Raw genomic sequence first — 11,302 nt, forward strand, 5'->3', positions numbered from 1 at the left:
TTTCTAACTACTGTGCAATCAGGAACTAGTCATACAGTATAAGTACCACCTATAATCAGAAACCTACAACTACTTGCTTCTGGTTTCTATTCAGAACATACCACAATAATCACTGTCTGCTTCGTCAGACCCTGTGATACAACTGCATCTCTTCCGACTCATCAGAGACCTACAAATGAAGGATTTCATGTCCAAGGCCTACAATACCCATCCAAGGATGGATCAATAAGATTGTATTGATACCTAGGAGTAATCTTTTAAAGAACAGTTATAGGAAAAAGGGACCAAACACCACTTCTTGTCATCTAAAGTCCCCAGGGGAAATTACACACTCCTACATGTCATCAGTGATCTTGGGCTGCCTATCCTACTTTTCAGACAGCTCCCAAACCTGAAACAGCTGCTCAGAATTGACAACAGAGGATGCCCCTGAAGAATCAACAGAGGACCCAGACTTTGTAACAGGCCCAGAAGTCAACTCTATCCCAACATCTACTCAGCCTAAATGCTAAGGATTGAATAAGGTCAGCCACAATGTCAAACATTCATCTTTCAATATGTTATACAGTATATCATCAATTTATTCAATTCAATTCAATTCAATTCAATTTGCAGTTGTTAAATGTATATCCCTCTTTTTATTCAGGAGCTCAAGGCAGCATACAGAGCATTCCCTCTTCCAATTTTTTCCCACTACAACCTGTGAGTAGGTTGGGCTGAGAGAGAGACACTGCCCCAAAGCCACCCAATGAGCTTCCTTGGCTGAGGGTAAACTTGAACCTGAGTCTCCCTGGTACCAATTCAACTCCTTAACTACTGTAATACAGAATTGCCAGCTGTGCCCTTCACTATTCTACACAGCAGAAATAGGCAACATTCTCAATGCAAACCAATAATCAGATATAATTCTGATGTCAGAAGTGGCAAAGTTCAGGGCATTCCATCAATGAACCTAAAGTGGCTATCCCTGTCAAATGAATTTTGAAGGAGAATCAAGCAAAAACCTGCTGAGTTTATACTTACCGATAAGTTCCATTCTATCATTTGTACATGGAATAAAAATTATAGATCTTTTTTTCATCCCATCACATATATTAACTGTCAATACCTGGAAATTTATTATGATGAATGAACACTATAATTTAAAACATTATATTTACTTTTATTTTAATTGTCTCTGTTTATGCTTTCTCCATTGCAGTAACTTCCCTCATCTTTAACACTTACATGAATCTTCCCCCTACATAGAATGGTTATATGTGCATATGTATATAAATTTGCATCATATTATACTCAGTAGTCTTTAAGACCCCAAAAATCTCTGCTAGGAAGATACCTGGGACTACAAGTTTGAGCCTTAGGCCGTAGGCTCCTCAAGCAATTTTCTTAATTGCTAGAGATAGTGCCAAGGCCAGGTGGATGTAAAGGAAACAGAATCTCTTCACACCTTACATAGTAGCTGTATTAGTTGAACTAGACTTGGCCCAAGGATTAGAACCAGCCTTCCAGCTGTACTTGACACAACTAGATAGATGACATCAGAGGCACAGTGGAGCTTTTTTTTTTTCTTTAATCGTATGGCATAGCAGTTCGATGTTCATGCTGCTTTTTCTTGCTGGGAAATCCTTGTGAGGTCCAGCAGCCAGATGTGTAGACTATTTAGCCGTGACAAGTCACATTGCCCGGGGTGCACCACGAGAAGGCTAGTCTACATTGCACCAAGTTGGGCTGAGAGAGAGTGACTGGCCCAAGGTCACCCGGCCAGCTTTCATGCCTAAGGTGGGACTAGAACCCGGTTTCTAGCCCGTTGCCTTAACCACTAGACCAAACTGGCTCTCGCCACAGTGGAACTTAACTGATACCACTCTTATCAAATGGATTGATACCCACATTAGCTGCTAACCATGGGAATTCTAGCTGGGCACCAGGGTGAGTTACATGCCATATGTCCAAAGCATGCCTAGAGACTGGAATTAATGAAGGGATGAAAAATCCCTTCACAGGAATGAAACCTACTTACATTCTGACATAAGCACTGTTTTTTAAAGGAAAAATATTTGATGGCACCTTGTTTTGGAAGCAAATGAATGTTTTTCTGATACAATCTAAGACTGCCATGCATTGTTCAGTAATGCAGTAAGGCTAGGATTTCCATCCATTAAGATGCATTTCACAAACTACCCCTTTCCTTTCTCTCGAGACCTGACTCACTGTTTATTGATTTCAACCATCAGGCTGAACCTTGTTTCCACTGTATCAAATTGGATCAGAAGGTATTCCATAGACAATGGAATTAAAATACAACAATAATAGGATACAGAATCTGCAAGACCGCTGTTCTCTAACAGAAGGGCCTAAGCATCCCCCATAACTACCAAATCCAACAAGAGGCACAGGACTGCCCATCCTCTCCCTGCCCATCCCCATTCATACCCTGAGGGATGGTTTCTTTGCCTAATTCTCTTTCCATGCTTCTTGCCTTCCTCAGCTTAAGCCTTTTCTTTCCTCGTTTTCACACTGGAAAAATGATAACATCCTCAGTCCAAGACCTGTGTTGTTCTGAGTGAACTGAATGGAAAGCCTGAAAATGTGATTTCTTCCTGCCTTTGTGCAAGGGTTAAGTGCATTCAGAGGTTGAGTTTACTTGAGCACATCCTGGCAGATGCATGGAAAGGTCAATGTGGCTCCCCAATCATCACCCTGTCTGCCTCTCCCTCCTCTCCCCTCCCTCTGGGTGCCTGAATACAATATTGCCCTACCCTGCAGTTACAATTAACCCTCACTGAGCCTGAATTGGCTGCCCTGAACAGATCAACCTGGCCCATCCCTATCTTTGGAAGGAAGCAAGGGCTGCCTTTTCCCAACCATCTCCCCAAGTTAATCTCATGGCAGGAAGAGAAAGGAGGCACTTAGCTAGGAGGTGGAGAAGGTCATGAATAATGCAAGCCTCCCTAGACACAGCTGGGTAACTAAGACTGTGAGATATGCAGCCTTCTCCTCTCTCTCTCTCCTCCCCCTCCTAGAGGACCCTCCTGCAGCTGCTTTCTACAAGTAACACTTGGGTGTTTTGACATCATTAGGGATCAGTTTTAAAAGACACCAGTTATTTATTTATTTATTTATTTATTTATTTATTTATTTATAAAATGACATTTCTGCCCACATTTTATAAAACATCTCAGGGTGGCTAATAACCAAGCATACAAACTAAAAATACAACAAAATTTAAACCCTCCCATACCACTAGGCACCATAACACCATCTGAAGCATGCAACTGCTGGACTAATCCCCCATCCTGGCCCACCTCCTAAGGAAAAAGCTGGGTCTTAGTAGCCTTCCAGAAGGCAAGCAGGGTAGGAGCTCCCTGTACCTTTGGACCCCAATGGAGAAAGAGGTGGCCTTAGAGGATGAGCTTAGAACTCGAAGGCCTCACATTAGTTGTGTCCTATTCTTGGCCTTGTATACATTTTCCTTGACCACATTTGGCTACTGGTGTTAACCCTTCTGACTTAATGTAGTAAATTATCGAAACAGCTATTTCCAATGTAGGGGAATTTTATAGAGACATGTGTATTTACATAAATGCAGTGCTCATGTATTATAAAGATAATGTGAGGTTCTGTCGCCTCCCCCCCATAATGTGTTAGTATTTACAAGAAGTGGCATGTGAGTGCAATAAATAGATCTTAGAAAAATGGACAAGGCAAACCAATAAATCATTATTTTGCATGTAACATGGAATAGAAGTCAGAGGAATAGGGACAGTGGGCAGAGAGGACAAAGAAAGGATTACAGCCAAGACATAAATACTGACATGACATGGTAAACAGACTGATCAAATTATTTAATGAAAAAGAGCTAGTTTAATGAAATCTGAGCAAGAGACCGAACCTTGCTTATGAGACAGTTGAGGCCTGGGCTAAATCTGCTAAGATGCCTAATGGAAGGAACACTTTCCTTCTTGCAGTAATTCAAGCCTTTGGCTCACCGGCAGAATCCAAGAGATAGCCAAAGCAATATCCGATCAGTCATCCAGAGTGGGGAAGAAATCAAATTATCTTGCTTCTTTAGAAGATAAGATTAATAAAATGAAAGACAACAGCTTTTGAAAAATGCACCTGATCCAGGAGCTTAAGATCCATTTAGCAGATATACCAGCACTTCATTCTTAAAAGGAGAAGCACTGGAGCTATAAGTGTGCCTAGAAGTTATGTCCTCTGTCCCTTGAAGAATCTTTGCCCCTTGTGTCAGATCTGTGACTCCTGTTCTTTGGCGAGAGAAAGAAAGTGCCCAGGCAGAGACAGTCTCTTCATTATGACTTCATGTTTCAGGGCTGAACCTTGGTGTTCTGAACAGTTCTGTGCTTAAGTTCAGACTAACCCCCAAACATCTTGCATAAGTGGCAATAAATGTGCAGAAAGATGATTTGGGGAATACTTTGCATTAATTTCCTTGAAGAGAAAGAGCAGGATGTAAATGATTTTAAATAGATAAATCCTTCCATGCCACCCAGATCCTTCAGGCTAGTGTGTGTGTGTGTGTGTGTGAAAGAGAGAGAGAGACAGTGAGAGAGAGTGAGAGAGAGAGAACATAACATCTAAGAACAAATTCAAAGTTTTCAAATCTCTATCAAGGCTTCCTCCAATCTGGACAAAGAATGTTTGAGGTACCAGGCAAATTACATTGATGTGCCTGATATCCATGTGGAAACTTTGATCACCTCCATGTTATTTGTGATTAGTCCAGTGGCAAAAAAGGGAAACATAAATGGCATTTTTAGCTCAAAAACACTGTACTTGTTGATACTTTCTTTCCCCTCAGAGTAACTCTCTTCTTCTTTTCCCCAGTCCCAATTATCCTGTAGGCAGAGAATGCTGTGGTCAGACAAACTCTCAGTTTCATCACTTGTTGCTAACTTACGCTTACTCTGTCTCAAAGGCCATGCAGAGGATCACTGAAACACTTTCCAAGTGTCCATATTTGGCTAGACTATCATTGCCATTGCACAAAAAGCAGACAGAGAAAAAAAGCAGGGAACATCTCCATTCTCTGCGCAGCAGGCAGGTTTGTCTTATCAATTTATATCCTTTCTCCCTTCCTTTGTGTGCACTTCAATCTAATTTAGACTGTAAACTCTTCAGGGCAGGAACTTAGCTCTGTCTAATATATTATGAAATGAGTCTGCCATGAGATAATAAGAAGCAATCAAATCTTGCTTTTTTGGTGCCCACTGAGCTATTACACCCTAAAGGAAGCTAGGAAAAAATAAATAAAAGAGCTCCTAACATAATTACTATTGAAGTCTCTTTACTTGCTTTCTTTCTCTTATCTCTGGCTTCCACAGATTTGGCAAAAGCAAGCAAGCTGGTCTAATTTTTACAACTCAAGGAAACCTGACTTTGACACAATTTATTGAAAAAGTGAAAAATCATCTTTACCTGTGACGGTCACCAACATGGAGGCCACTAAGGGACGATTGTTGTCCAGTTTACGGCTCAGTCTGAGTTCCCCACTAGTCTGATTGACAATTAACAAGTGCAGCTCATTTCCTCGTTCGAAGGTGTAGAACAGTCTATCAGACACATCTGGGTCATAGGCAGGGATCTTCCCTATGACTCCGGAAGGAAAGGTGTTGGATTTGTTGGAGATATAATTGTTAAAGAGGATCTGGAAATTTTTCAGAATGGGACTATTATCATTCTGGTCAATGAGTTTGATGTGGACTGTAGCTCTGCTGACAAGGGGGGCAGAGGTGGCCTGAACAACAATTACATACTCAGGCTTGGTCTCATAATCCAAATCAATGAGGGCAGTGAGCTCACCTGAAAATATGTCCATCTGGAAAATTTCAGGGATATTGCCTTCCACAATTTGGTACATGATCTGGGCATTGGGTCCTTCATCTGGATCCAGGGCTGTGATTTGAGCCACGACAGAGCCTACAATGCTATTCTCCTTCACTAAGACCTCAAACTCCTCAGCTGGAAAGACAGGAGCATTGTCATTAATATCTTGCACAGACACTTGAATATGGACAGGTGTTCTTTGGGGAGGAATTCCTCTGTCCACAGCGTATGCAGTAAGTTCATAAACAGGAATGCTTTCCCGGTCCAACCTGCGGATGGTTCGAATAATCCCAGAGGTGGGTTCGATAATAAAATCCCCATCCCCATCCTCTCCATTCTGGAATGTGTACTGCACCCGTCCATTGGCATGGGCATCCCGGTCAGTGGCAGAGATCTGAAGCACGCTTGTGAAGGGAGGGCTGTCCTCAGAGATGATGCCTTGGTAGTGAGCACTCACAAACTGAGGGGCATTATCATTGACATCATTCACCATGATTTCTACATAGGTTGTGTCTGCTTTCTGAGGGATCCCATTATCTTTGGCTGTAATGGCCAGTGTGTAGGTAACTTGGTCCTCATAATCCAGCTCTGCCTGCAGGGTGATGGCACCAGTGCTTGCATCAATCCGAAACTGGGGAATATTGTCTTCCAGGTAGTAGGTAATCCTGGCATTTTCTCCAACATCATCATCTGTGGCACTGATCACTACTACTGTGCTACCAATTGGACGGTCCTCATTAACGCTTACTGAATAATGGGCACTTTGGAACACTGGTCTGTGAGTGTTGGCGTCTGTAATGTTGATATGAACATGGCAGTTGTCATGCAGGGTCCGGTCAGAGGCTGTCACTGTTAGCACAAACCGTCTCTCTTGTTTGTAATCCAGGGGCAAAGAGAGGGTGATTAATCCCACTCCTCCCTGAGTACTGATAGCAAAACGGTTCCGTGTGTTCCCACCCGTTATCTGATAGCTAATGGCACTATTCACGTCCCGGTCAATTGCTGTAACACTAAGAACACTAGTCCCCACAGCAGCATCTTCATTGAGGCGAATGAAATACTCTTTCTGGGTGAATTCAGGCCGGTTATCATTTACATCCATGACAGTGATGGTGACGCTAGCAGAAGCAGACAAAGAGGGAGAGCCATGATCCCGGGCTTCTACCCCAAAGAAGTAGTGCTGCACAGTTTCTCGATCCAAAGGGCCACTCACAGTAATCCAGCCCGTGGCACTGTTCACTACAAAGGGGGTATCAGAGGAGACCCCAGTGAGCTTGTATTCGATGCGCGAGTTCTCTCCATAATCTGCATCCACAGCCTGGATGTGGATTACTGAATGGCCCAAAGGGGCATTTTCCAGTACAGATATTTGAAAGGGGGTGCTCACAAAGATAGGAGCATGATCGTTAATGTCCACTACTTGGATGCTAACCATGCCTGTGTTATTGGACAAAGGAGGACGTCCTGCATCCTGGGCACGGATTCTCAAGGCATATTCTCGCTCAACTTCAAAATCCAAAGGAGCCACCACCTGTATTTCCCCAGTCACACTATCAATTGAAAATTGCCCCCTACTATTACCACTGATAATGTTATAATGAACTAAAGCATTGTTGTCTTTGTCTAAATCAGTGGCAGTAACTCTCAAAATTTCTGAATGGGGTCTTATATCCTCTCTTACCTGGACTATGTATCGCTTTTCACTAAATTGTGGGACATTGTCATTTTCATCAAGAACTGTTATATACACTCTAACTGTGGAGGATCGAGGGCCGGGCTCCTTACCTTGATCATTTGACTCCACCACCAGAGAATACTTCTCCATTTTCTCCCTATCTACTTGCCCACTTGTAGTGATCAGCCCTGACCGTGAATCTATTTCAAAGACAGAGTGGGCTGCTTGTTCATTTACAAATCGGTATCTGATATGGGCATTGGGAGGAGAGTCCACATCTGTGGCCCTCAGCTGTAAAATGGGATAGCCTTCTTCTACATTTTCCCGGATGGTCTCTCTGTACTCACTCTGCTCAAATACAGGATTATGATCATTTCTGTCTGCAACTGTTACTGCAACCATGGTGGTGGCAGAAAGACGGGGAACCCCATGATCCACAGCAGTCACTCGGAAGTAGTGTAGGTCCATATTTTCCCGATCCAAAACTTCAGTGGTACTGATGAGGCCATTTTGGGAATCAATGCTGAACAGTTCCAGGGATCTGCTGTTCATCAGAGCATCCATGGAATAGGCGAGCCGCCCAGCTTCACCTGAATCAGAGTCTTGGGCTGCCACGGTTATCACAGGCGTGCCTGAAGGCAGGTTCTCAGCCACCTGGACCTGGTAATTATACTGAGGGAAGAGGGGGTGCCGATTGGCTGCCCTCCGAACCCTCAGCAAGGGAAGAAGCGCCCCTTCTCTCCGTCTCCTTTTCTTGGCACATGTGGAGTATGTTATCTCACTCTGCATAGCTGGATGAGTAGGCTTTAGCGGCAGGGAGGGAAAGAATTCGGGAGTCGATGGGCTCCTAAAATCCACGTCAAAACAAAGAGTTTGTAAACAGCCTTTGGTAGAGTCAAATGGATGGAAAGAAAAGAGGAGATCGCGCCTTCTCCAGTCTACATTCGGATTGGCTCCCAGAATTGCACAGGGAGCTGTCCGAGACGCCGGTGGTGCTGAAACAGCTCTTGCCCGGTCTTTTCCGGCCCAGGTACAAAGGCAGCATTGCTCTGGGCTGGCCCCACAGCACTCCCCGGCGCAGCAGCCACGGGAAATTCCACAGGGCATCGGTTGCCCCAGGCAGATCTGAAGGCAGGTCAACAGGGTGAACCACTTGCTGAAAGGCGAACGGGCTCCGGGGCGGGAAAAGGAAGCCAGTCGCATAATCGGGAACCACGAAGGCATTTGGGGACTACTGCCTTTCCTCCTAGCTCTCGTGGCGGAACGCTGGGCGGTCCTCAGTGAGTAGAGGTCGGTGCAGTTCTGAAGGCGGCGAAATGGCTTTGTACACAGGTGGACCCGCTGGATACAGGCTGCAATCCTGTTGAAACGGGTTGGGTCCCGGTGGTTTTGGGATGGAGCCTTCATCCCATTGGACACCCCATTGTCCGGCTGGCTCGCCCGTCTCCTAGGGCGTTGATTGGAAGGGCTTGAGTAGACGCCCATCTGCGCGGAGTCCTTCCCAACCACGGCGAGCCTCACGAGGCATTCCCAGTTAGTTCGCGCAGGGCTTTCTCTGAGCCTTGCCGGGCTCGGGGGATCCGGAAGAAGTGCGGAAGCATTTATAATCCACAAACAGAAGGAAGCGCTGCCCGGCTCTCCCAGGGCGCCAGCCGGGCAGCGGATCGTCCTCTTTTCCCAAGGTGGGGTCAAAGAACCACCACGAGAGAAGCTGCTGTTCTCCTTCCCTTGCCCCGCGAGGGGTTGCGAGAGGGAACCCACGCAGCACCGATGATCCTCTTGGACCCTGGCGGACGGGGAGGTTTCCTTCAGTTCCCCGAAGAGAGAGCAGCCCAGCAAACCACCGCTCGGCTTCTCTGGCTTCGCCCGGTGGACGCAGCCCAAGCCCCCTCTGCCCGCTGGCTTTCCCAGGCTGAAGTGAAACAAAGGGAGAAGCATCAACAGCAGCAGCAGCTCCAGGAGGCGGCCCCGGCGAGGACGGCGCTGGTTTGGTCCCGGAGGTTGAGGCGGCGGTTCAGCCATGGTCCCTCGGCCCTTTCCCCGCCCCCCTGCCCGGCTGCCCTGGCCTGGCACTGCTCCCCCGGCCCCGCCTCGCCTCGGGCTCTGCCGCCTTCCTAGGTTCGGCTGCCACCACCATCTATCTAGAAGCGGCGGTGGCTGCTTTTCTCGTGGCTCTAACTGCTCCGTGGCGGCGGCGGAGGCAACAGCATCGCCTCCTCCCACAGCCTCAACATGGCTCCCGGCTGCCCCGATGGTCCGGTCCGCCCTCCCTCCCTTCTAGCCCCCCTTGCCGCCCTGCCGTGGTAGCGCCCACCCGTTTAGCGTTGGCGGCTGAAGCAACCGCCTCCGCCATCTTCACTGTGGGCAGGTGGTATCGGGAGGGACGTGGCTGGGAGGGAAAGGGTCGTCCGTCTCGCTAAGACTGGCTAAGGGATGAGGATAGAAAGGCAGCCGAGATGCGGTGGAGATTACAAGAGGATCGCGTCTGAATTGGATGGGGGCGTTCGACAGTGGCGGGAACTGTCCAATGTGCTGATTTAGAACTCCGGGATCCAATCAGGGATGCCAAAGCAGTTGACGGCGAATCGCTAGAGGAAGGCTGTGTGGCTATCCAGGAACCACACAGCCGAAGTGTGTTTGGTCGCATGGGCGTGTCCTAGAGAACCACTTCTGCCCAGGCGTCTTATGTAGGCCCCCTCCCAGCTGTGTTAGTAGCACAGCTCCCAGAATCCGCAGCCAGCATGGCTGACTTACCCCTCTGGAGGGCACCTAATTGAGCAAAGCTGCTTTAGCGCTATTTATTCCTCAGTTTATTTTGCACACATTGTCAGGGTAAAGAGGGTTCCCCTTTCTTTAATACATACATGTGGGCAAATGTGCTGAACCTTATAAACCAAATTAGTAAGTATAAGGACTCACTTGAGAGGTTCTTTCTCCTGTTTAAGGCAGAGCATACAATTTTTATCTTCTGTAGGTGTCATATGATGCTAATTACCTGTTAGGAAACAATAGACAGTATTATATTTTCTATTTATTCAAGCACCCACATCTTTTTTACAGCTTCCACATGAGCCTTAAAAAAAGGGTGATGATGATGATGATGATGATGATGATGATGATGATGATGATTTTAAAAGTTGCATTGAGGAATTACTGCTTTAATGATCCGATTCATTAAAGAAAGCATTTTTTTTTTCTGGTTCACACAAAAGCCTGAACTATGACAGGCTACAGCAGTAGGAGTGGTGTAATGTTCACACTTGGGGAAGGTCTAAAATACTTCTTTGAAATAACTTTCAATGCTTGCATAGTCTAATATGTTCTAAGGTGCTAATATTCTAACAGGAGACAAAGCACTTTAAGTATAGTTCAACAATTATAACCATACTCTTTGGTGGTAATCTGGTTCACACAGCCTACAAAGACATCATGTGCTTTGTTTGGTTTTGGTTTATGGTATATTCTGCTAGCAATAGTAAGAGGGATTCCAGGATTTGATTAGGGAATCAGCATACTGAAAACAAAGTGCAGGTGATATGATTCATTATTAATAGTGTTGATTAAATTAAGCAATAACACTAAGATATTAGAAAACATGGAAATAATAGAATTGGCAATTTAATGCCACTTTGATTGTTGGAAACCTCAAACATTAAGAGTGTGGCCCTTGTCTTTTTTGCAGTTGTTTCTGCAGTTGTTAAGCTGTCTCTCCCTAGTAAAACTCTTTTTTTTTCAGGCTCCTGGACCCTGAGCTCAGAATTTGCTACCAGCTAACATGTT

The 11,302-nt window shown here is 45.6% G+C and overlaps 1 protein-coding gene across 1 annotated transcript in view; it reads right to left on the reverse strand.

The window, feature by feature from the left end:
- The window catches only part of CELSR3 (cadherin EGF LAG seven-pass G-type receptor 3), a 124,135-nt gene extending 115,128 nt beyond the window's left edge, over nt 1-9,007 (reverse strand). Inside the window, exon 1 of the mRNA XM_063292849.1 lies at nt 5,440-9,007. Within this exon, the coding sequence (XP_063148919.1) occupies nt 5,440-9,007 (3,568 nt within the window). The remainder of the gene's footprint in view (nt 1-5,439) is intronic.
- Between the last annotated feature and the right edge of the window lie 2,295 nt (nt 9,008-11,302).

The sequence above is a fragment of the Candoia aspera genome, chromosome 2 (genome assembly GCF_035149785.1).
Source record: "Candoia aspera isolate rCanAsp1 chromosome 2, rCanAsp1.hap2, whole genome shotgun sequence".
Classification (NCBI taxonomy): domain Eukaryota; kingdom Metazoa; phylum Chordata; class Lepidosauria; order Squamata; family Boidae; genus Candoia; species Candoia aspera.